We start from the raw sequence: 27531 nt of genomic DNA on the forward strand, positions 1-27531 counted from the left end.
AATCAAATTGTGGGAACCACGCGCTCCGCTATTTTCATTGTTAAAAGCCGCTTCCGGAGGAAATAAGAAAGGCGTTGCACTGCAGGCCCCGATTATTGCATTCGTACCTACCTGCACGCGGAAAGATTCTCACCCCTTGATACTGATGCGATTTTCATTTGAATTAACCTCTTTTTTGTCTTGAATAAAACCAAAGCAGGTTCCAAGCTCAGGATACTACATTCTAAAATGATTGAAATGAAATATTGATTTCGATACGAAAATTTTTCCCTTTTTTGTTTTTAGCAACGTCTGGTTTAATTTCGTTGATCAAACGATCACGTTGTGGCGAGAAATTTTCATCTAACAATAGCTTACAACGAAATAAAAGTTACGTATTCTAAAACCGTTTCGGTACGTTTCGAAATCGTACATTTTTCTTTGGTGAAAAACAATAAGGCTACGCTGAATTTCGTTTGGTTGTTGTTCTTTTGAATCGATAAAAACTGATCGATCCGTGAAATATAAATACCCAACCAAAAAGTGAATGTCATCTATCGATTTGACTCAGGTTTGGATAGTTTATGGTTATTGATTTATTCTGAGCGAAGTCTCACCGGATTCTGCCTGTAAAAAAGTTTTTCTCGACGGGCGGGCGACAATCAACTGAATATCGGTACCGTAAGACCGAATAGAATCTTGCCAAGAGTCCTCGTATTTCAAGATCAAAATTCAACATGGCTGACCGTGCAGGCAGCTGACGATAACGAGTTAGCATCATCAGCCGGAACCGAGATGAGTACGAAAAAAGGGAGGAAAGATAAAGAAACAGAGATCGGAAAATAACAGATTTTTCAATGATATGCATAAAAATTAACACATGGATGCGGGTTTGTGAAAATATTGAATTTCCGAATTACCGTGAATCGATTATTTATTACTCGAGGTACAAATCAATTTTATATGGAAATATAGATAAAAAGGCGTGTGAGAGCTGCTCCAAATGTTAGGTAATGTCATGGAGTCGATAACGGTAATGATAAAAATAAAAATAATAATAATAATAATAATAATAATGGATTAGATTATGGGTAAAAACTAAAACTGTCTCTTTATCATTTATTTATATTGCAACATAAAATTTGTACAAAATAATAATTCATAATATTCATTGTAATAATGACAATAATAAAAATAATAAAAAGTAAGAATAATATTAATAGCAATAAAAATAATAGACAATAATTAATATATAATATGATGTCTATGTATATACAAATTGAAATAATCGATGATCCAGACACGCTCCAATATCGGATGTTCAAATATTGAACAAAATATCAAATCATAAAATCATTCGGAAGTACATAATACATTGTACGTATAATCACTATAGGGTCGAGATTTCGCAATACGATATATCTATTCATCTATCAGTTTTGCTTTTCCTCGTGTTTTCATTCTCTTTTTCTTACGTCAATTAAGGAGTTTAACAGCTGCTGCGAAGGTTTTCACTCTTTGTTTCATTTAAGGATATCTAAAAATTTAAATAACTCATTCGAATTACGCGTTTTACGTTGTAGTTAAATATTTTTTTTTTTTTTTTTGATATATGTAATATACGAGTCTTACAGCGTAACATGTTTTTCTGCCATTCTGTCATTCCGTCTTTGTTTTAATTACTATTATCATAATATATATATGTACATATTTCTCAGGGTGTTTTTTCTATAAGTGTAGTTTTTTCGTCTTATCTATATTCTGTAAATCATTTTCTATTTAATTAAATTTCAAATTTCCTCCTAACTTCAAGTTTGCGTTCGTTTTGTTTTTGTTTATTTTCATTTAATTTAATTTTTTTTTTTTCTGTTCTTTACAAGTGATTACGGGGGCTTTTCGCTCGGCCGACGTTCGTTTTACCGCGTTACCTATCACACGAATACGTTGCGCTTTAATTCGTGTATTCACACATAGACTCTATATATTATACAAGGTTTCATTTCTCTTTCTTCATTATGCAAAAATATTTCAACTATCTCTTTCACGCTTCGCTGCTCGTCCACGCCCAATTTACTCGCGTTTGCTTGCACGCCTTATACTTAACGTAGAGCTTGCAAGCACGAACCGCACATGCATACATTGCCCTCATCAATCATCGCGTTGCACGTCTGTCTGATTCTCATTCATACCGTTACACCCGAACGCACACATATACATATTTTTTATACTTCATTATATTGTAATATAATTATATCATACAAGAGTTGTTTTTCATTCATTTTACTTTGTTCACAACTCGACCTCCGTCTCCTCTTCGTCTTCTTTCAACGCCTTATTGTTATACCATCGAAATAGATTATAAAAAAGAAATTTCCGTTTATTTATATATGTATATTATAATAACGAAATTGATCATATATCGGATAACGATCGACTCGCGTCGGCCAGGCGATCGCCCCGCGGTGTCGTTTATGACGTATACAATTAGATAAAATATGAGAGTTAACAAGGTAAATTTGAAAACTCTACAATATAACTATATTCACGCGTATTGCTGGGAATCACACGGGGCTGGGATGTAAGGGTCGAGTGAGCTGGACGAGGGTCGTGTGTGCAACTTCAAGGGTTGAAATTTTGAAAATCTATAGACGATTAGAGGAGGTAGGGAGAGCAGTGTCGAAATATACCGAAGATCGTGTACGTGTAATATACTATTTATACAGCTATAACGATGCGTGTGCGTCGATTGATCGATAAAGTAGGTTTCTCTTCTGAGTATTTTATTTCTTCTTGTTTTTTTTTTTTTATATTATAAGCCAATAGTATTATTGCCTAGTGAATATCGTTATGAGAAACAAAGATCTTGAAAAAACACAAATTCAAAGACATCCTCTCGACTACGCATTTGTCAGTTTGTGATAAGACGAGAACCCGATGCTCGTATTTTTCTTACTTTCGCATACCTTTTTCAGAAGACTTTCACGGCGGTAAAGTTCCAAACCAATTTCTAGCATTCGATTTGCATGAATTTTTGATCACTGCTTTTTCAAGTTGGCTGCGAAAATATTATCCGTCGATTTGTTAAAAATTTGTTTGGGAAGTTTCAAGTATAAATACCGGCACCGAGTAACGTTCTTGTATCTTCTTCTATGCGTCCACGTATGAATATATAAGAAAAAAATTCATTCCCCGTAATGTAAATAGCGAAGAATATATAATAATAACATTATATGAGATCACGTGTTTCAAAAAGTATCACGATATAATCTTTTTCTAATATTTCGTCAATTTGTTCCTACGTACCATTCGTAATACAACGGTGATTCAAAGACAATAGAAATTATAATGTAAAACAATAATTCTCTGATTTTATTACCTTACTTTGTTCGATTTTTCGGAGTAATTATAATACATCGCGATAATGGATAGAAATTAAAAATTTTTTTCTCACATCGATGACAACGTAAGGAAAACAGAGATAAAAATTTCAATTTCAATTAATTTACCATATGTCATGAGTGTTGAAGATTTCCCAACGGAAAAGAACCGCAAAATTTTTTTTAAAGTAATAAAATGAAGTACGAAAACGGTTTGTACTGAATATAACAGTGTTTCGAATACTTTTTTCCAAGCATGTGTCGACGAGCTACGTTTCTTCACACTATCGCATAATGTGTTAATTAATTAATTCGGGCCGTAGCAAAGCGCATGCAGACATGCGTGTAAATAGAAAAAAGAGAGAAACGGAGCGAGAAAAATAGTGAGTGAGACACAACAATCACGCGCATATATATGTAAAATGTTGGGAGATTTAGTGAAAATTTTTTTATAGATTAAGTATAAGTATACGGTTTAAGAACACATTGAGCCTTAATTGTTAATTAAGTATTATCCCTAATTCCTATTTATACTCTTTACGTAATAATATTTACACAAAATACTTTGAAATATATATATAATGTGGTACACGTGTGTAATATATGTATAATATTCAACCGCGTCAAGCGAATGATTCAGAGTCGGTATGGCTCGGAAAATTCGTTTTCTCTCGTCGTTTAATCGTCGTCTATCTCGAGGAGACAAGGAACAGGAAAATTCCATCGCTTCGGCTCGAATTAATCTCGTACATCGTGCGTAAGTGTAAGTTTGAAACGTGTTGTATAAATGTCTACGCGTTTGTAAATAGGTACTATATGTATATATCAGTGATCGTGGTTTAATAAGAGATCGTGTAATAGTTTCGTCGTAGCAGCTACCGTATTCGTATTAATTCGTAATAACCGTATTAATATATATATATATATATACCTATATGTTACATATACAAACACTATATTGCCCACATTCAGATACATAGACTGTACATAATCACGTGACATTGATAAATACAATTTTTTTCTTTTTCTTTTACTTACACATCCATTTACTCGCGGTAATTAACTTTCTCGCTTTGTTCGCAATAGCATATTTTATTTTATTCGCAACGAGACCGCGATCAATCAATCAACCGATCGATCTGCACAATCATTCCTCGAATACTTTTATTCACAGTTATAATCTCACAGCTTCGCTCACGATATAAAAGTATAAAATACACGGGATTTTCACGGATCGTTGCGTAATTGCTGGCTTCCAGAAATTTTTCATTCTGACGGGGAAATATACAGGAATAACGATTATGAATGATAATAAGAATACTAAGGATTTTACATGCTGAAAATTTCGGGCAAACTCAAGATTCTGGAGTTGACTTTGCCCGAAATGAAAAAAAAAATTAATCGGCCTCTTTGTTTTACGACAAAAAAATCGAACAATAATTATAGTTTGAGAAGAGAAGTCAAAGTGCTAAAGACGCGATTACACGCATTTGTGAACGAGAAGAGGCACAGGAACCGGAAGTGAAGGGTTTTACGGCGAGAACTTCGCTGATACCCTCTCCAATAGCGTGAGTAAGTCACTTCGAAACTAACTGGTTGAGCAGCTTAGCGCTGAGTCTTGAGAGCTTGCGGGTTGTTCACCTGAACCGCGGTCAAATCTTTTCTCGATAGACGCTCATCATCGTTTTCTCGAGCACGACTTCTCTTTTTTTTTTTTTTTTGCGTCTAGTCTGTGACCCGTGAGGCGAAGCTTTTTTTTTTGTCATCGTTCTCGCTTCATGTTTTTCAATTTTCAAAGGCGCGTCTGTATTTCCATTGATATTGTCGCAGTGTTATGATAACTTTTGAGTATTCGTTTGTCTTTAAATCGCAAAAATAGAGGGAAAAGAGCGTGTGGAATTTAGATACATAAAATATGGATTAGAAGCCAGCATCGCAACAATAACGAGATAATCATATTTTCGATCGTTTGATAGAAACTAAATTAAAATATGTGTATGTATGTATATATATATATTTATAATATCGCCTCTGCTTTGGCAGTCTTTTCATTGTAATAGTTATATTTATATAGGTAGGTACTTCCATCGATATAATAATTTGAATTAGGTATAGTTAATAATCACTTTCATATCAACGCGCACCAAGTTTTATGTATAACGTATAATTTGTTATCTTCCAACGTGTTTCCGACATTGCAGCCTCAATTCTTTTAGTTATATATACATAGGTACGTGCGTCTTCTTCAAATCACAATCAATTTTTCGGCTTAATTTGTTAATTTAAATTTATATTCTTGTTTTTGAATACGATACGATATAATTTATGTCACCGAAATTATTCATTGTTGATTTATTAACATGTTATTTTATTATCGGGAGTGCGCATCGAAAACTTGTCAAATTCGAGACAAATTCGTTTTCGAATAAAATGCAAGAAATTACCAATGACTTTGTTTCACATTCATTTTCTTTGTTCAAAAATTAGCTGAGGATTGAGATAAGGAAAAGAGAGCGAACGAGTTGTTTCGGAAAAAAAAATTATCACGAAACTTTACGATATGATCTGAAACATACTTGGCGTAAGACGTACATTTTTCAAAGTAACTGTTTCGCATCAAGAATCCGTGCTCGTGAAACTAACATTGAAGCTTGAAAAAGCAATTTTGTTACAAAAAATAAATCGAGAAAGTTTTGCGCGCACACCCCCGACACCATGGTGTATTGATATTATTATGACTCATTACCGTGCGAACAACAGCTCATCATTAACAGTAAAATAGTTCATCGTTAAGACATCGTCACAGTGTTTTTTTATTTACCCCCTTCTTTATGTCTCCGATTTACTACATTTAGATATTATACATTTGTTTCTCCTCCTTTAATAATTCGTTTTCACTATTAATATTATTACAGGTAGACTTTTAACTCCCTCATTCGCGTTAATAGTTTATCAACAATAAAACCAGTTCAAAAACGACGACGGTGAAGAAAATCGATATTCACCGTCGATCAATTAATTAACCAGTTACTACCGTCGTGCAATAAAGAGAAGAACAGTTTTGAAAACAAAAAAAAAATAAAATAAAAACCACACTAACCACCCCATCATCCTTCCTCCGATCACAACTGTTCCGACAATATAATAACCCGAAGTGTCTGTATACTATTATCGTTCTGCTGCAGCACTTTCTTCTGCCCCTTGAACGAGACTCTCCCCTCCTCAAGGCTCTCTATGGCGGTGTGTTCGCATCCTTCGGCCTCCGCGCGTTCCCCTTCGGGCGCACCGTCGCTTCCGGGCGTTCTGGGTCCCCCGTTTCCGGTCCCATTGCTGGTTGGTGGTGGTTCGTGGGCCTCGATGACGTCGGGAATGGACAGCGCGGCGGAAGACGCGAGTCGGTCCCCGTTTCTGGGCCTGGGACTGAGCCCGCCGAGCGCCTCTCCGCGCGACTTTAATTCCGACGGCGTCGGGGTCCGAACGGGACTGAACCTGGCGACCATTTGCTCGACGTGTCGCGTCGGGGGCCCGTCCGGGGCCTGGACGGCCGGCTTGCCTCTCGAAACGACCCCGAAGCAGCCGCCCCCCTCCTCCTCGGCTCTCGTCTCGGCGTTGCCGCGCTTCTCGCGGCCCCTCAGCCGGCCCAAAGTCATTGTCGAATTCGGGCCCCTTTCGGCTCCCGTCAGGTGGCGCTCCTCCGTAACGGGCCCCGCTAGCCGCGCCTTGGCGTAGGCAACGCGGTCCTCCGTCGATGGGACCTCAGATACGGACTCGAGAAGGCCCGAGCGATCGACGCGCCGCGGCGGCGTGGCCTCGAGGCGATTCGGGACAGGCATCTCCAGCAGGCCCGAACGGTCGACGCGTCTGACGGGCGTCGGGCCCTCCAGCTCCGGGCCCCCACCACCCAGCTGCAGTCGTTGGCTAGCGAGGCTCGCGAAGTACTCCGGCGGCGGAAGCGCGTGCCGCGAAGAAGACTCCCGCGGATTCTCGATCACGATCTCCATCTGGTGCTGCGGGTGCCGGGCAAGGAGCTGGGGGTGGGGGGCCCGCTGCTATAGCCAGGTGGTCCGCGGGTTTCGCGGGCCGGTGGGCTGTCCTCAGACGATTATCTCCCTGATCACCCGACGGCCGCGGCTGTTCGGGGTCGAGTATCCGGACTCCAGACTCTCGTCGTACGAGAGACTCACGTGCTGTGGCGGCTTCGCGTCCTCGTCGAGACCCTCCAGGTACGGGTCCGGTAGACCCGACACGTCGTGGTACGGGGAGTCTGTGCGAAGAAATAAGAAAATGGTTTCAAGAAAATCTTTTACACCGTGAAGAGTGACGGGAACGAGGGTTTTCGGTCGCGACTCAAAAACTTCAGCTTCGAGAAGTTGCGTTCTTAAATCGTGGAAACTTCTTTTTAAAAAACCACGTCTTCGGGTTCCTCTGGATAACGATCAAATTTCGAGTTTTCAACGATTTGTGGTTATACGATATTGCATTTAGAGTCTTTCAATTTAATCGTCATCTGTAGGAACGTGAAGACGCAGCCTCGTGAAAAAATACTTTGACGGGATTTCAAGATTTTGATAGACCGATTTCGAAAGTGATATTTTTTTGCTCAACTTTGACGGGGGTGCTTTGTGACCACAAAGGAAACCGCGCCGGGCAACGCTGCTCGACGCGGGGCAATAGTGGATCGCTTTTAGCTTTCTCTACGAATCTTTTGCTACCGATAACCCGTGCATATCGGGCTATCGGCTATTAGGATTCGACGTTCCTTTTATCGTCCGCCTAACGAGCTTCGTCTCCTTCCCCTTATCGATCTCGCTTCTTCCGCGTTCCGCGTCGTTATGCAGAAAATGTCAACGACACTGAGTTGGATATACCTCGCGATAAGACTGGGGAACTTAGCTTGGTTACAAGACGGCAAGACGTGAGGCTTTTCGAAATTGTCAGTGACGTCTAACGCGTGTCTCTCGATTTTTATTTCTTCAATATCTTCCTAAGCGTTCTTTTTGAACTCCGTTACCCAACGTTAACAACATGTCAAAATGCAATGTAGCGTTTATCTTCAATTATGAATTATAGATACCTACCGTGAATTTCTCTTCACTCGTAAAAACAAAAACGAATTACAAAAACACTTCGATATGCCTTACACAGTGCCAGTTTATACAAGCTAATCCTCAAGAAGGGTTCAAATTTAGCGTGCAAAGACCCAAGGGACGGCTTTGTACGGTCGATAATTAAATAGCGGTAATTTCTGGGAGGGGTATCAACGAAGCTCGGCATTCTTAAACGTGCTCTTTGCTAAACGGGACTTTGGGTAACAGGTAGGTATTCACGCCAAAGTTTTCTGCGAAACTGGCCGTTCAGCGCCAGGAGGTAGGCAATCCAACTCACGTTTAACGTTTGTACTGCCTTTAGCGAAAACATCGAAGTCGTAACTTGGGTCGCTTATCAGCAGGTGCCGATCGGGCAGTTTCACCGAAGACCCCCCCCTCTTGCAGATACGGTAATAAATTTGAATACTGACCCATGTGCTTCTTGGACTTGACGACAGCCGCGTAGGGATCGGGACAGAATTCCTGTCGGCTGGGGTTGTAACTCTCCCTGTAATCTTCGTGCTGGGTGAGATGAGGGTAGGTCGCGTAGTCAGGGTCCGTGGTTCCGTATCCACCGTGTTGCATCGGGTCGTAGGGAGGATTTCCGCCATTCGCAGCTGCCCGTTTCATCTGCCACAAAGAGTCCTGGGAATTGACCGAGCCTCCGTTGTTCGAGTTCGAATAGCTGTTGTCCATGTAGCCCATGTTCACTCCTGCAGACATTGACGTAAAAGCTCGATTATTATGGCTTTCGCACACTGACCCGGATCGTTAATTAGGGGAAATATGGATTAGCGAAAGCTTCGCTCCATTTGGCCAACCGGCGCCTGTGTGATCGACTAATTGTAAGCCTAACTGTTTTTGAAAGTCTCATATACGAACCAAAACTTTTACATTAATCAGCGAGATTTTTCGCTGATTATGTATAAACGCTGCGGATTATTATCTGCTGATGCGTTCAGTTAAGAACCGTGAAACCCGTTTGGGTCGAATGAAAAATTCAACCTCCAAGATGTCTGTTTCTACCTAACTGACAGCTCTCGAAATAATTATTGCAGAGAGGTAGAAGCGGTTACAGCTAAAGTATCGATGAATTTTTTCCGCCCTGATTTGTCTGTTCGTAGTTGAGTGAATTGGGAACTTTTTTACGACCTTAGCCTGCGATAAATCACGAGCCGAAGGCTGTGCGTGCGGTGAATTATTGGTCGCGATGAGTGACGCTTGTAACGTTGACTAGACTATATAGTTTTTTTCACCACTAAAAATCGATGAACAGTGGTCACGCGGGCCTGGCAATTAGGGGCAATGCCTTTGACAAGTCCGCGGCCGCGTATCCATTAGCTGTCATCAGTTTTCCCAATTCATAGTATCACGTTTCATCCGTGTGTGTATTTAACAGTCTATAGTTTACCGCGGAAACGGTGAACAAGGGCATCGGGTATATTGAAAATTTCGACAATCCGAACGAGCTTCTGCCGGAAACCAAACAAAACTTTCGCCAAATTACTGCAGGCTTTGTCACAACCGAAACAAAGCGTGTTTCTCACCGGCGTTTCACTTTTTTTAGCCAAGTATTTATAGCAGGGGGAAATTAGCGTAGGTACAATAATGTCGGTTGCAGGTGATATTTACCATTCTCACCGTTAATGTTGTGGTTCGGCTGATGGTATCCGTAGCCGGGCTGAGCGTAGGCGGGACTTTTTGGATCCTCGAGAGCCAAGGCAAGGTCCAGGCTGTGTTCGAGGGCCTTATTCTCGGCGTAGTACGGCGGCGGAGCCTGGGTCTGCTGGCCATTTCCGGTGACGAGGCTGGGCCTCACTCTGGAAATTAAATAGCAGCGTGTTCACGGTTGGTAGAAAAAGAAAAATTGTCGTGCATTCGGTCCTTGCGATTTCTGTCGGACGAATGGTTCCATGTTTCGGGTCGAATTCCCCGGCCGACACCCAATGAAACATGGAGCAAACGGTGCAGCAAAGTTCTAAATTATCGACCTGACTAATTAGAGTTTTCACCCCGGCTTAATTAATTTTAATTAATTTTAGTCACGCAGACCACACGCGGACCATATTTTCAATTACACGCACTTTGGGGTTTTGGATGAATCGATTTTTCTCACCCTTTTATACGTTGTGTTTCAGTTATTTTCCCCGTTATGGGAGAATTTTAATTACAAATTATTGCACCGGCGGCAGCGATTGGAGAAGAGTATTTTCCGTAATCCTTTTTTTATTTGAGCTTGATGACTGTCGGAATCGGCGTAAAACACGATGAAGAATTTTCTCATTTCCATAGGAGAATCTACCAAATTTTAGAATCCTGGGATTCAATTTGATTGAGTTGAGCGATCGAAAATGTTACGAAGTTTCTCATTCTCCGTGAAGGAATCTTTTCGCATAAAAAGCTCCGAACCTTCGAAACAAAACATTAATTCTTGGTATGCATCGTCGCGGGGACTTCGATAATTGCTACTGCGACTAAAAAATTGAATCGAAGACGGTAAATTAGCCTAACGGAAGCGCCTCATATATCATTTCATTACACAGCCTTCAACGAAGATGAAAATTCGATCCGAAGCACATCAAGCGAAATTTTCACGAATTTTCTCCAGGAAAAGAGAGGCGTGGACGAGTCATTCGGACTTCAAAAGTTAGCCGGTAAAGTATCCACTCGGAAGCATTAAAATGGCTCGTAAAACTTGTGGAGGAACTCTTCTCACCGATGTTGGTCAGGTGAAAAAACTGACAAGTTTATGCGTTTTCCTTGCCCTAGTTCAACTCTTTATTATCTAGGCAAAGTAGCACTCGCATGCAGCCTGGAACTCGGCTGCACGTACCCGGTTGGGCAGCTATCACGTTTGCTCGTATCCAACTATTCCCACTTATATGCGTACAGTTCCACGTCTTTCTACCGCAGCTGATCGTAAAACGTCAGATCGAGCCGAGATGATTGGTCGATCTGCACGGGGCATCAACGAATCTTACGATGCTCGTGCTGACCCGTATGATTTTATTATTTGAACTTTAGGTGTTATGCATACCGCACGGTATTGTGAAAAATTTAAACAATAACCAACGAGATGTAAAGAAGCGTTGGAAATTCAGAAAACACAACGTGTAAAAAGAAAAGCAAGTTATTTGCACAGGGCTTGTTTGGAAATGAAATTTTTCAGTATTACAGAAAAGTGTTTGGTTGAAAACAGTACAATTTGTACCAAGAAATTGATGGTTTTTGCACAATTGGAAGAGATTAGATTTGGTCTGAATTTCTGGTTGCAAACTCTGTTTACGAGATGAGGGAAAGACGTTCGTATCCTTAGATTACATATTACTTCAATGGATACCCAGTTTCAATTTTAGAAATTTTCAACCGTAACCTCGTTGGGGGATAACAGATGGTTTTTACTTTTCGAAATTGGTACTTCGAAGACGCGTACGTTCAGGGATTTGAAAATCCAATCTCCCTCACATAACGCTGTCATTGTTCAAGTCAGGAATCGAACGAACGGCGTATGACAATGAAGAGGAAGGAAGAGGAAAAGAGAGAGAGCGGGGGTAAAATAGAAACGAAGTGAAAACGGAGAAAAATAACGGAAAACTAGGGCATCGTCTATAATCCGTGTAACTATACACGCGAGTGCCGGTTCTTATACCGATGACCAAAGAAGAGCGAGCGACGCGGTAGGTGAGCCATGAAATCGATGTCACCGCCCTCGGAGAGCAAAGTGAGCGTTCGTTGCACGTCTGCAGCAAGTCGAGAATTCACTAGCAGTGTGAAGTGTAAATATGACAGAGAGAGAGAGAGAGAGAGAGAGGGAGAGAGGGAGGGAGAGGATGCATCGAGGCCATACCGAGCGAAATGTGTTTCCATTTTAAACCGAGCTTTCTAAGCTGTCGCAGCCGCCGAGTGAATCCCGTCCCGAAGCTCCTGCATTTACCGCTCAGTGGCCGCGTTGATTGCGGGCCTCCAGGAATCGAGGAAATCTATCAGGGTAACGGGGGAAAAATAGAAAATCGAAGGAGAAAAATAGAAGCCGAGGAGATGACAAATGAAACTGCAGGTCGTACTACCCCGAGCGATTTTTCCTGCGCTATATTTCCGATCACCGAGCTTTCTTCCCTGAGACAGAGCGGATCAGTTGCACTCGCGGAGTTTGCCATCCGTCCCCGTCTTCCGACTCCGTCGCTTTTCTTCTCGATCGAGAGATGTACCCGCGTCTACATTTTTAACGGTAAATGCAGCATTCCTCGTTTATATTTATATCCGGTATTCAGCAGCACGGCGCAGGAAATGTTTAATGTTTTACTCGGTGATACTGGACGAGTGGTGTGCACGCGCCATTATCTTTGTTCGAACATCTCGATTTTCGCTATTCTTCGCCATTTCTTTCAGGGGATAAGGCGAGAGTCTATTCTCGTTAACGCGGGTAATTACAGAATAAAAATAAAAGAGAGAAAAGAGAAGAGGAAGAAAAGTATGATCACGGAAGAAGGTGCAGGTGCTCGTTAGTGGCAAAAAATTCAACTCATTAACTCGTTTAAAAATGCTAACTTATTAACTTTCCTTATCAAATCTACATAGCTAATCCGTGACATCAATAGAAACAGAATCGCCACCCGAAAAACTTTTCTCAACGGCATGCGGCTCAATTTACTTCTGCTCTGGAATTTTCGGCAGCCTGTGCAATTGTGTTTAGAAAATTTTTGTACATACGATATTCTGGTTAATGAATGCGAGTGCAGATTAGCTGTAAAATGCGTTGGATTAGATGGGCAGAGATGCGTGAGACGGTAGAGAATTGCAAATAATGAAGGATTTTTTTAATCACTCTTCCCGTACGCTTTGAAACCATTTTGGTTTTTGATTTTTCAAAAATTCTTCACAGTATCAAAGAGCATAATTAAATATACTCGGTGTTTCGATCTCAAAATCACTGCAACACTGGAGTTTCTTGTTCAAATATTTCTTTGAAGATGAAAAGAAAACCTACTTATGTTCGGACACTCAATTTTTTTTCTCGGACACCTCGTCACAGCTTGTATACCTAGCCATGGGTTACGAGGTGAGGCAAATTAGTCGACGGTGTGTTTCACGCATTTGCATACAACCCGTAGTTACGATGAATAAATGATTATTCGGAAAAAGTAAAATCAGTCAATCAGTCATACGAGCCGACGATTTGCCGACTCTGTTATTTTATCAGGTACAAATAGAACGGGGACAGAGATTGTGCCAAAATAAAAGTCAAGGCAGTAGCAGAGGTCTGGTCTCTACGTATAATACGGAAGTGGCACGCGATCGCGGAAGCACGAAATATGACGGAATCGTCTACTTTGTATACGTATACCAATGCTTTCGGAAGGTTGAATAATTCAGCGAATTTTCGTCGGCAATCAAATCAGACTACAAAATTCAACTTCCTCCCTCGCATTCGAATCTCGAGATACAATTTCAGCCGCACGCGACGCACGTTATTACTATGTATATCCCGGGCGCAAACTTCTAGATATTTGGATATTTCTTCATTTCATTCATATCGTGTCCGCCCATTTGGATAAATTCAAAGTAGGGTTGGGTAAACTTACGCGTTCGAGTCCATTTCGTAGTCCTTCGCTTTCGCCGCGTGCTTTCGTCGGCATCGACAAAACAGCAGAAGCAACGCTGCGAACAGTAGGAAAACTGCTCCGCTTACCACCAAAGCGATCAACGTTGGCGTCGCCAATGTGCCGGACTGTGCAATGTAGGACGGACCGACTGCAAAAGCAAGATATTGGGGATCAGGAAGAGTCATAGAGAGTAGGTACAACTGGTTTTCGTCAAAAGTTGTAAAAATCGCCTTGCAACTGGCGAAAGATCGTGAAAAGGCCCGCAACTACTCACATTCAGCGTCGGTGTACTCTCCGCACTTCTGGTGATCAGCTTTAAGACACAGCCTGACCCTGACGCGAGGAGATTCGTTGACGGCAGCATCGAGGTCGAGAATTCCATCGCGCATGGTTGCGTCACTTCCGAGTACCTCGAGCTGCCAGAAGGTAACGAGCCTCCAAGTGTTGGCGGATCCCTCGGATTTCTCAACGGCGGCAACGAGGGCCAGACAAGTGGGCCCGACGTATATCTTGAGGGACCCGTCCTCCGGGTCGTAGCTGACCCTCTGGGGCGACGGAATCTTCGCGACGGAGGTGGTGGCGCTTATCTCTTCCGAGTAGTCGCTCTCCCCCTTGGCGTTGTAGGCCTTCGCCTTGAACGAGTACGTCTGGTGCTGGTCCAGACTGGTCACGTTACAGGGATTCGACCCTTGGCAGTCCGTCTCGAGCCACTGGCCGGCCGGTCCTCTGGGTGCCGCACAGTCCGAAGCGACGACTTCGTCGCCTCCAGCGGCTCGCCGGTAGGACACGAAGTACTTGGTGTTCGGAAGCCCGCCGTCGAAGCCGGGTTCCCAGAGAAGGACTACGTAGGAAGGGCCGACGTCCATGGCGCTTATCTTGGTCGGTTTCTCCGGAGCACCTTTCGGCTGGAGACGGATGGTGGAGTTGATGGTTCCAAGGCCGTTAGCGACGCGGCAATTGTAGTCACCGTAGTCGCGCTCCCGGATGTCGGTCATCCTGAGGATGGACGTGTAAACGTCGTAGTTGTCGAAGGTGGTGGTGATCTCGTAGTGACCGTCGCTCGACATCTGAAGCGGGGCCGTATTCGTGCCGAAGCTCCATTGGAATTCGGGCTTGGGCCAGGCCTGGACCTTGCACGCGATTTCTGCGGTCTGTTTGAGATTATAGGCGACCTTGTTGTGCTGGTGAACGGCTATCGGCGCGTGCTCCACCTTCAGCATCATCGTCGACTCGACTTTCTTCACCTCGTTCTCAAAGACGCAGGTGTACTTGCCTCGGTCACTGGGGATTATCTTGTCCGTTTGCGGACGAGAGTAACCCACGAAACTCAAGGTCGACTGCACCGTCGTCAGGTTGCTCCTTCCTCCCATCGGCTTCGTGCTCACGTCGTAAAGACCCGTCCCTGCAGTTAGTTCCTCGTCATCCTTCAGCCAGTGGACGATCGGTTCTGGCTTACCTTTCGCTGTGCAAGACACCGAGAACGATGACTCTCCCACACTGTGGTGAAAAATTTATACGTTAGTGGGGTCTGCCGTCGAAGATACTATTATTATCTGAATCTTTACTTGACCCTAATAGGTCACACGTAAGTAGAACCGCATAACGGTCACACTGGGTGATATTCACCCCAAACGTGATATTTTGCTTCGAAAGTGAGTTGTAACATTCTAAAAAAAAAATTTAGGTATTGTTTAAGAATCGCAGAAAAAGTATTCTCAGTTTTCGTAGTCAAAATTGATTGTTTAAATATTGTCACACATCGGGAAACTTGAAGAAAGTGCGAAAAATGTCAAAAAAAGGCTTTTATTTCCCATGAAGAATGGCGCCAAGGGGTCCATTTCAACGACTAAGAAACTGTACGAGGAGTTTGAAAAATGTTTGGCGTGAGATTCACCCCCAGTGACCGTTTACGGTTAACAAAAAAAAAAAATGGGCAAGCTTCTGAAACTATAAAATACCACTGGGAATTTATATCCATCGTGGTTACCACACGACTCTACTTTACGCAATTACTTGGAGGACTAAAAATTGCAGTGAGGCAATTAAATATTTCCACTGAACTGCAAAGAGGTTCACAGAATGGAGCAGAATTTTTTGTGCTTTAAATTGTTGGGATCATTATTGACGATGTTTGTCAAAAGATAAGCTTTGAACGAGTGACGAGAACCTGGAGGCAAGATACGTCTTGGAAATATAGACGGCCGACATTCTTTGAACACAGCTTTCCAAAGTTGCCATATTAAAGTTACTACATCAACTAAATCCATAAACCAAAGAGTAAACAATCGGTACTTGCATTCTCGTAACATGGGGCTGAAGTTTGGTAAGAAACTTGGGTTCCTGGTGCACGGTGAGTTTGACGTAAGCGGGTTCTCCGTTGCCGATTTCATTCATGGCGAGACACTTGTAGGTGCCCTCACTGCCCAGATGAACGGAGTCGATGACGTACTTGGGTCCGAACATTTCGCCAGATAGACCACGTGGGCTCTCGCCCTCCTTCCACCATTTGTACTGCGGCTCGGGCCACCCGGAAGGAATAGCCATGCAGGTGAGTATTACGCGGGATCCTTCAGCGGCGACCGGAGAGTCCGGAGTGACCCTGGCTGGTCCTGGCTTGTGTCGAACGCGAATGACGACCGAAGCTGATGCAAAATGCTCCTTGAACTCGCCACCGGTGGGATGGATATTGTTGACGGCTCTGCAGGTGTAGTTACCGGCATGGTCAGCGGTGACTCTTGTCAGTCTAAGGATGTTGCCGGACTGCCGAAACTCCGGGCGACCTTCCCTGGACCACTCGATGCTCGATGGTGTCGGATTTGCGGACACGTTACAGTGCACGGTCAGGGTGTCCTCCACGTCGGCGTCGCGGATCGAGCCACCTTCAATGGCGACCGTAGGGGGATAAAGGACGTCCAGGGTGAGTGAGTTTTCGCCTTTGCGTTCCAGCCCGTTGTCGGCTTGGCAGGAATAGGTCCCTGCGTCTTGTAGTGTCACCTTTGGTATCACGTGGCGGAAGGTCGTCGCGATGAAGCTGCTGTCCCGCATCCATCTGACCGAGCCGACCGTCGGTTTCGAGTCCACGTCGCAGACAAGGGTGGCGGTCCCGTTCGCCTCGACCTTGAGCGGGTTCTCAGGGCCAACCGTGACCCGCGGGAAGTAGTTGACGTTCAAGGTAACCGTCGCGTCCAGGGTGTGGCCCTTTGACATGGCCCGGTTCCAGACCGTGCACCGGAAGTTCGCCCGATCGTATTCCTTCGTCGGCGTAAGGACCAGAGTCCGCTCTTTGCCGAGGGGCTCGTTCCTCCCAACCTGGTACCACGTAATTTGGGGTTCGGGACTTCCACCTTTGGTGTTGCACTGGAGTTCCAGCCGCTTGCCTTCAGTCGCCGGTGGCGATATAGGCGAGATCACCGGAGGACCCGGCGCCCTTAGAACCGTTAACGTCGTCACCTCGTAGTGGAGGTCAGCCCCGGTTCCTCCCACCTTCACTCGGCACTCGAACTTCCCATTGTCCCTCTCGTAGGATACGTTCCTGATCTTGAGGTCGTATTTACCCTCTTCCGGCTTGTTGAACAGCTCGTAGTCGGTAGCCAGCGAGTTTTCGCTCACCGCGACGTTGTCGTGCTGATCGTGCGCGTGCCTCAGCCAAAAGTACGTGGCTTTTTGACTCGGTGGCGTAAACCGACACGGTAACAATATCGTCGCTCCCTCCTCGGTGTCCATTTGCTTCTCTTCCGCTGCCAGTGCCTGCGTCAGTACTGTAACAGAAACGGTTACTGGTGTCAATTATCACTCTACGATTATTCCTCGAAGTGCATTTGCAGTGCAAAAAAATTCAGGGTTATTGGCCGGGCTTAATGCATGTACAAAAACGCCATCCAGCAATCACGAGCACTGTACAAAGAGGACAAATTATACCGGCAAGAGTTTAAGTTTCAAAAAAGGATCAGACAATCCAACGCAACGACTTAAAGTGGACCACTACAACCAGGTAATCCTGACCACAGGCAGTAAACTACAGATTGTTCTTAACTCCTAGGAAGAAATCACGAACACCCTATAAGAATGATCAGAGACATTAACGATGGTTTGGGCTTTCTGAAACACGGAGGCAAAAAACGATTCATCAGAATGCTCAAGTGGTCAAATGCAGTGCCCGTCGCTGTGCGTTCCCTCTCGAAAGATGTCAAACGGTCAGACCGAATGACCACGTGCGCTGCCATCTCCCCTCTCGAAGCCATCTTAACAAGAAATGTTCAAAGAGTCCCTCTCCCCAAGAATCGGACTTGTCGCCTCTGGGATGTCCCGTTGATCGGGAAAGGCGATAATTCCGAGTTAGCGATGGCCCGCGGGTGTCGATGCGCGGATCGCGAGGTGGATCGACGTATCGGGTTAGGTGAATGTGGGTCGGCTTTGGGTCGGTTAACAGTAAACAGTCGGTGAATGCCTCTATCTGGTTTTTCGAAGAGGGGAGGCCATTGACTGTTGCCGCGTCTCGTCGAGTTGGCCCGCGTTCTTTTCTCGCTTCGACGTCGGCGCGGAGCGATTCGCCGTCGCAAGTGGCGCTACGAACCCCGGTTTCTCAAGCCTGCCACAGTGGGACCTGGTGGGACCGCTCAGTCACCGGAAGAGACGTACTCCACAGCCGTCTCCGGCCGACTGTGAGAACTTCTTTTTCTAATGACACGCTTCGTGGAGCTCGGCCCTGATCACAGGTGGTTTGACCGCCGATTCGATTCCCATCAGCTGGCGAATGTCTCGGGTATTCTACGGTGGGCAATCGACTAGGATGAGCTACGGCCATCGCCCGCAGGGTCCAGCGGGAACCAGAAGAAGAAGAAAACGAAGAAGAAAACGAAGAAGAAGAAGAAGAAAAGAACTAAGAAGTAAGAAGAGGACTCGAGCTTCGACGGCTCATCAATCGTGTTGCACCTTCGTCCGTGGAGAGTCGTGGGATTGACGCATGCGACGACTCGCCTTCGGCTGAATATATTCAACAATTTCAACCTCAAATTTTGCGACATGCAGTTATACAGTTTTATAACAACGCCTCCGTCTTGCATCAGACTCCAAGTTAAGCGCTTTGCGCAAGGCAGAGCCATCGACTAAACTATTTTCTCCCACCGTCCGCTACCCGAGCTTAGTAGATAGACGCAGCTCGTGTAATAATTCAACGTTGCCGCGGAACCATGCGGGCAGGAAGAACCGCGATGACTCTCGTTTACCAAGCTGTAAGTGAAACCATGAGCAAGTGCTGCTGCACTGGCTGTCCGGCGGTAAATTAAACTTTTTCTAACCACCGGGACACTTTCGGAACGGTTTATGTCCCGCCTTGCACCACCGCTGGTGAATTCCGCCAAATTGAGTCATAGTCGCTTGTTTTACGCAAGCTTTGCAACAGAATTTGTCGCCGTTTGTATGCGAGTTGCTTTGTGAATTACGACGAAGAAATTTTGAGAGCACCCGCTTAGAGCGATTGTTCGGAAAGCTTTGCATGGGGAAGATTTTCCTCTGTCTTCTTTGAAGGGTTTCTCAGCTTTTGTCAATTTCTTTGCACGGTGGCAGTTTTCTTCCCCTTGGTAGTTAGGCTGGTATTCGTGTTGTATCTGTATCTGACAAACGGTAACGAGTCGCAGCCCGGTAATCGCTTGAGGGTATCAAAAGCACGAGCTTGCATCGAGTCGAGTCCTCTGCCTATACTTTACACCGACCAGAGAAATATACTTATATCGACTTTCTCCGTTTCCTTCACAGGCTGGATAATATAGGTTCTATAAATAAAACCACCGTGTATCGATTAAACTATATTACGAATTTTTTCATTTGTGTGGATGTACTCACATCCATGTATATACGTATCACTCTACATCTGGCCGTACGTATTTATTTTGGGGGTAGTTACATATGTACTGTATTTTAAATATATACACATACATATGTATATGTGTTCGATAAAATGAATATGCTGACCTTTTGTACCAATTCTGATACATATTCGTATTTCGACATCGGGGATTTATCGGTGGGCGAGTATAACTCGTCGAGTCGATTTCGTACTTCGCGATAAGGGGTGCCTCAATTTTATCAAATTTTATTCATTCATCGTTTCGGAAATAGAAGACGGTCTTCTCGAATTTCAATCTGTTCGTTGAATATACGAGATTTTCGCGAGCTTGAGACAATAAACAAACGGGAGCCACGTGCCTCAATCTTAGGCACAAATAACATTTGTTTCGTTAACATGGATGGATATTATTATGCATCTTTATTATTTTAGTTTAAATTCAAGTGAAGTTTGAGCAAGTTAGACCCGCGCGAAAACAGATTTAAATCCTTGAATTTACTCAAATTTTTAAGATGATACGTATAAATTTCCTCGACTAAATTTGTAGACTATACTATTGGACAACGATTTTATCTGACTAGTTGTAGGAACTTCGTCACTGATTTTTTTATTTATTTATTTAGCATCTGACTTTACAATGAAAATGCGTTCATACACGAACAATGACGAGTCGACGTCTAAGATGGCGCAAGAACATCGCCTCGTTATTTTGATCACTGTAGTCGATGGATATTTGTGACGTAGCAAGACGGTTTTTCCGTTCACTTAACCCTCCGGGTTCATTACTGGAATTACTTTCTGAGAAGCTAATTCTGTTCTCGCCATGTAACTCTCATGACTTTCAGAAAATTTGGGCCTCAATAACACTTGGAAGTATTAAACCGAATGACTTGGCGCAGTAATTTAAGAATACTCGCAATATAATGAGACATACACATTATAAATTCTATTTGTAAGCTGTTTCACTTCTGAGAATGTTAATCGTCGCATATTTTCGAAATGTATCATGAATTTCGAAACGAGCAGAATTGTTTGCTCGTACGGTTACATAACTTGCGAAGTTGATCTCTTCGAGGAAATACATATCGACTTTCATACGTTCCCTATTTCTATGACATGGAATTGTTCCGAAGAGTCTTCAAAGGACTGGGGATAACCTTTTCTTGACGTATCGACATCGATTCATAAATTCTCGCAACGCATTCCTCGACATTTACCGTATCATCGTAGAAACGTGTAAGAATCCTTGGAAGCTCTAACCCGTTTTAGATATTTAAAATCGATAATCGTATAATTCAAATAAAACGTACACAGCAGAAGATCAAACTAAAAATGCTGCCTCATCCGATTATTTTTCCGAAAGACTCTCCTTCTGTGGCGTCATTTAACAACAGTTTCATCTCCTTTCCCCGAGCAATGACGAAGCGCTTCTTCATCTTCCCGCAGCTTTCCCTTATTCATCGAAATCGTTACCGTTGCTCGAGCTCTGGTTTCCGGCGAAAAGAGAACGTCTTCGGTTCGTGTCAAGGGTGCGAAATCTCTCGACGCCGTTCCGTTGTATCTATCTAAAGCGATTCTAACAACGAGTGACATTACCGAAAGTTTCCTCGTCCGATTCGACTTTTCGACAGGCCTGAAAGAGACCCGAGATGATCGATGGCTGCAGCTGCATCGCCGAAACGCGAAGCCACAGATTCGTTGCAAAAAGTTTTTTACACCTGTCGGTGCGGCCTTCGATCGGATTGTTTAACAGCGAAGATCTTACGCGCAGGTGCCAGTGTGTATAATAATAATTGAGGACGGCGATCAAGCAGCTTCGTCGCAGCTCGGCGTGGAGGGAAAGAATTCTTGTCAGTTGACGTCACTCGTACAACACTCGGTGTGCCAATGCTTTGGTAATAATTAACGACGTGCGTGAGGTGACAACACGATCTCCGGGAGTGGAATTACTCGGAAAATCGACGGCTGAGGATATTTATTAATTAGCAAAGATATTGCGACGCAGCCTGTAGCGGATTACGTACGAATATTAGTCGTAGCAGAAATCGTTCCGAGAAATGTCGATCTCAAGTGAACGGTGCACAAGCGAAAAGAGAGAGGCGTGTGTAATTGTGACACAAGGCCGTCATTTTGCTGCATGATGCATGGATCGGGAGATCGAGACGGAGATTTAGATACGGGGAAAAAAGTGGAGCGGCAAATTGGCGGTAGCCATAACGAGCATTGTTTGCCCGCTGTGTAAAGGGTAAAAATTAAAGCGGGTGAAGTTGGTGACGTTACTGTGACGATTCACCGTTGTTTCGTAATTTCACGAATCTCTGAAACGCATTAAATTATAATCAGGCAAAGCGGTGATTCATATTTTCAAAACTTAGCCACTTCAGAGTCACTGAAAAATTGAAAAATAGTTATTTTTTCCCCCAATGTTTCGTTACGCTAACGCTGCCAACTTCAGCCCCATAAAAGTAACATACGGTATCGACTGCTAGTGAAAACCGCCGGGTCAGATATGGCATATAAGTAATTCACGTGTGCACGAGTCGCGATGGTTGAAACTTGTCCCGTGCATAACATGCTTCTTTACTTGTTTTTCTTTCTTTTTTTTTTTTTATACTACATAGACCTTTTTTCATAACCCGTTCCCTCGATACGTCGTCCGTTTGAATTTCTCCTGTTCTGCGCGCCGAGGGACGATTATCCCGAGGGAAACTCGACGCGTGGTTCGCTTTCAGGCTGTCAGATAGCGCTGCGTGTTCGTTTCGGTTATTCTTGGTAGTTGTAATACCGGCAGATGAATTCGGTTTGAAAATTATTGAAAAACTTGGAGGAAAGTCGAAATTTTTAGCCTTGTCGCAGGTCTACGGGCTTGATGGCATCGTTTAATTTTCAGTTCATCGATCATTGCAGGTTGATAAAATAATTCTGCCGTTGGAAAAAACGTTTACTTTTATTCAGGAAAAACTACTTGATTACACGTGTGTGTAGTTGGAAGTTTGAAGATTTGATAAATTGATACGATTTTGACATGCACGTATTTTCAGAAGCCTGGCTTTCTTTCCCAGAAGTGAAATGAAACCCCCGTCTAAGTATAGAGAGAGAAAAAAAAAAAAAAAAAGAATCGAGAACTTTTTCGCGTATCTCTGTAGAAAGTTCTTTGAATATCGTTGCGCGTTTCGAGATACTCGAGCGACGTTTTCCTTCCGCATACGTCGACCTTTTCAATACGAGCTTGTGCCAACAAGCAACGATGGCAGGTGTAGATACTCAATAAGAAAATTGGTAAATACGAAGGATGGAAAATCTTTGGGAAAGACTTTGGGGCACGATTTTCCGCGAGTATAAAATGTGTGTATAAATACACCCATACACATAATACGCGTTACACATGCGAGGTGGATTATTGTTTCAGCGCACGAAGGCGGGTACCGGTTGATTTTATCGACGAGTGTCGAATCGCCTCATTCGTACACGTCGTCACGTACCGCTGTTTACGAAAACGCTACGCTACATATGCCTGACCCCGTTTTCTTAATTCCACAGAATTATCGGTACCTTCGGATTTTCGCCGTCTCCGGCTTGAACTTGCATTTGGCGCAACTGGCACGGGGAAAGGTAAAGTCGTCCTGTGTCGTTAGCCGGATAATTCGAGCTGCATAACGGATTGTCGATTTACGAAACGTGTGGAAATCGGTGACGACGAGGGAGTGAAAGCACGACGGTTAAACGTCGTAGTGTACGAGCCAAGATAACTGTTGTAGGATCACTCGGGGACGACTTGTTCGATCTAGCGGTAAATAATATGACCATCCTGGCGTAGTAAACTGTGCGATATGATGTACCGAGAGTACGTAATTCGCTGCAGGCATTGCGGTTTATGCGTAATCGCCGTCGAACCCATGAATCGGATCGAAGATTTTTCTCCCAGTTTACGAAACGCGCTTTTTAAGCAGCTCTAACTCGCCTGGCGATTAAGTGACGCGAAATATACGCAAGCTTTAATCGGTACCAAAATGTTGGTCAGATAACATTGAAACATTTGGCGGAATTGCAGGACACAGACACCGAGTGGAAACTTGAGAGGTAAATTGTTTTCGATACGTTATCGCGACGGTTTTAATTCCGAGCTGCACGCAGCTTGTATCGTGATTTTTGATCCCAAGGAGGGGATAAGGCGGCTCTAAAATGGAGGACGGAGAACGTGATGCGAAAAAAAAGAAAGATATTTCAAAGCGCGAAACGAGCTGCCGAAAAATCGGACCCTGGATTTCGAGCTACAAGACTCTGCGAGTAACTATTTATATGACAGTGCTAATTTCTGTTTTATTTTAGTTTTCGATTCCGTTTGGTTGCCCGGATCGCGCTGCTTCGAGTTTTCCCGATTTCCAATCTCGGAAAAGTTTCGACTCGAAGCTCGATGTTTGATTCCTGCAGACTGTGCAGCGATTACCTTGCACCTAAATATGTGGTCTCTGCCAATTTTCCGCCAACTCCTGCGCTTTTATTTCGTCCCGAATCGAAGTTTCACCGCTCGAGTTGCTCCCAATGCAGATTGCAATTCGTTCGGCGATTAGCGGGCGCTGCAACGAAATTGGAAATACGCAGAAACGGTGCAGGATTTGGCGATGTTTAGCGAAACTCAGGTAATAACGTGAAATAAAATTCCTCCGTGCCGAAAGCGCTCATCGTCGTGCAGGAAACGCTCTTCCGTTTCTTTGCGTTTCACCTGCGGTTGCAGATACGTGACGCCAGTCGCATTTACGTGACAGCTGCCATGACGTGGGAGTACGGATCTCTGATTCAGACTATTAGGATAGCTGCTCGGGTATAAGGAAATCGAGAGCCGACGTGACTCACAGTCGCCGAACAACTAATTAAAACTCGGCGCAGTTTGAACGATTTCAAAAATTCAACGCAAGACGCGTATCTGTTTTTGCATCAAGAAAATTGTGGAGGTGTCGGAAAAGAAGATGTAACTTTCTCCCGTAAATCGTCTCGATTTTTATTCAAGTTAAGAAAAAAAAAAAAAAATGGGGTTTGTTCAACATGAGCTAGGGGATAAAAGCCTGCCACTTATACTCGTGTAAAACTTTAATATCTGAACAAGTTTCCGTACGTTGCTGATACAAAGCTGAAGCTAGCGCGTGTTAAATTTTTTGGAAATAGAAAAATGCAGTTCAGCTCTATCCTGATAATTCTATAAAAGTATTGGGGATTCATGGCATTTCACTAAATTTTGATTTTCGGACCTTACTACCTTATTCGAATGAACGTTATAGAGCGTTTGGCTGCTAATTTATGAGGATGAAGTTGGTAACGTTACTGCAACGATCCATTTTCAGGAAAAATTGTTGTTAATTCTCATTTTTGCGACTTTCCGAAATTTAGTAAACCACCGTAAACAAAATATACACTAATTCCGAAAAACCAACTCTTCGAAAGTCATCCTCAAGTTCCTCAAGATCGGGATACTAAGAATGGTGATACGAATTTCCAAATTCTCCTCCCAGAATTTGGAATTTCCGGCCAAACTTTCTATTTCGCTTCCCCCCCCCCCCCCCCTTCAATTCCCTCCCTGTTTATCAGAAAATGGGCTTCTAGACGGACCCGTCCTTTTCGCAGGCTAAGCCCGTTTTTCAGGGCTTTAACGGTGATCCGGTCCCCGGTGACCCGGGCACGTTGGGCACGTTGGGCACCCCGGGGACACGAGGGGCGGTCTCAACGACGGAGCATCTGCCGACGATACAGGCGATGCATGCGGCACAAAGAGGATCCCCGAAAATCCTGCAGGATTCCGTTTACCCCCCAGGAAAAAATGGTTAGCCAGATTTTTTTCACCGAGAAAGTAGAGAGTTTCTCCATTCCGGGTCAGTACAAGTAACGTTGAGTTTTCATCGACCAAGCGTGATTGAAAGCTCAAATTTTTTTCGAGCCTGTACGATAATTTGCCTAGAATTCGCTACTTCGAGCTTTGGTACAGGTCATAAACGAGAATAACTTTTTATTTGTCAAGCTTGATCGGTCGAACTTCAAGGTGCGCTATTTCGAAGCCGCTCAAGTTTCAGCAAGTCGTTAAAATTCTGATGCGAGAAAGTCTGCAGAACGGCTGGATTTGTAGAAAGTGGAGTATAGTTGTACGGGTGGTCGAATTCGCATTGAATCGAATCGAGGCTTGGCGGCCATGGAAATTTTCATTCGCTGCTCGACGTTTGATTTCTGGTTAATTTCGTTGCGTTTCGTTTCGCCCAGAGGCCGAAAAAAGTGGGAGGTGTTTTTCGGAGTGGGAGAGAGAGAGAGAGAGAGAGAGAGCGGGAATGTTAACGATTGCCGTCCGTCTGACCTTTTCTCTCTCTTCGCTTCTTCGCCGATTTACCGTCAATTCTGACAACTCACCTGACAGGATGAGAAAAACTGTGGAGATGGTGCTCCTCCGACTGGAGGTAATCCCGGCCATGACGTCACCGCAGGATGCAGCAAGTTGCGCGGGAAAAATTTGAACGAAGCGCGATAATCCGCGTGCACCAAAGTTGCCCCGAAACGTAGACGATTACGGGGGATGAAACGAAAATGTCGGAAAGCACGCAGCGTTCGTTCCGCGACTCTCACCTTAAGTTTATCATTTTGCTTAGGAAATTTCGTCGTCAACTTTAACAAGCAACTTCACCCGCACCTCGAACTGCACTCCGGAAACTTTATCACCGTGCATGAAATACCCCGAGCACTCCAACTCGATTCCTATATATTTGAACGATTTGTGCGACCGCTGATTTTTTCTGCGGATCAAAAACGTTCCGCATCGAAGAACGGAAATGACGAAATTACATTAAAGGCCACGATTAATCATCGTATAAAAAGATACGACGAAAACTCAAACTTTTAGAGTTCACCGCTCTGCAGGCACCTCCGGTCGTGTAAAAACGGTTTCCGGTCGCTCTTCACCGGACGTAACCGAAAACCTCTGGCTCTTTGTCACTTTAAACCGCAGGTCGAACCAAACTTTTTATTCACGTAAAGGTGTGCCGTTGCATTATACATGTGTATCCCAGTGGGTGGTGTCGCTTTCGTTTTTTCTTTTTTACTTTTTTTGGTTTCTATAAATTTTTTATCATCCACGCGTTTTTTTTTTTTTTTTTTTAACTAATGTTTTCACGTTCCCGCGGGTAAACTTTCCAGCCGTTGTTTCATCCGTTTCCGTTTCGGCTTTACACGTCACCTGCACTTGAACAGTTGAAGCGACTGCATGCGCAGCGATGATAAAGTGTAGCAACGTCGCAGCACTCGCGAAACGGCGACACAATTTCAGAAAATAAAGAACAAACAAAAAAAAACTTAATAAATATACAGGTTTCGGAAACACTTTTCACTGCAGGCAGATATTCCCTTTTTGCACTTTATTCTTTCACTCAAGAAATACAATATTTTACACACTTCGTTACAGGGTAAGTTTCACCCTCCTATAATCGTTAGTTTTTCCACGCAACGTATATTAAAATATTACATTAATCGAATAAGTTTCGTCCCTTCCCTTCGATAACTCGGTGTTAAAAAATCCCAAACGCACGTATATAAACTACGTACGCCACTCGATATAACGGGTGAAAAATCGCCTATCACCGCACAACTAGCGAGCGGACTTTTCAACG

General features: G+C 43.8%; 1 protein-coding gene across 2 annotated transcripts; it reads right to left on the bottom strand.

The window, feature by feature from the left end:
• Nucleotides 1-1774: 1774 nt before the first annotated feature.
• ed (echinoid) lies at nucleotides 1775-27531 on the bottom strand. Of its 2 annotated transcripts, none has more exons than XM_069134122.1 (7): nucleotides 26282-27531; nucleotides 16343-17804; nucleotides 14321-15543; nucleotides 14026-14194; nucleotides 10085-10263; nucleotides 8875-9156; nucleotides 1775-7620 (listed from the first exon to the last, which is right to left on the bottom strand). In XM_069134122.1, exons 1-7 carry the CDS (start codon nucleotides 26340-26342, stop codon nucleotides 7451-7453), a joined length of 3546 nt encoding a protein of 1181 aa, XP_068990223.1. In that variant the 5' UTR covers nucleotides 26343-27531; the 3' UTR covers nucleotides 1775-7450. The 2 variants fall into 2 exon arrangements, with proteins under 2 accessions (XP_068990223.1, XP_046473824.1); XM_046617868.2 differs by having other exon boundaries at nucleotides 10076-10263.

Source organism: Neodiprion pinetum, chromosome 3 (assembly GCF_021155775.2).
Source record: "Neodiprion pinetum isolate iyNeoPine1 chromosome 3, iyNeoPine1.2, whole genome shotgun sequence".
NCBI lineage: Eukaryota > Metazoa > Arthropoda > Insecta > Hymenoptera > Diprionidae > Neodiprion > Neodiprion pinetum.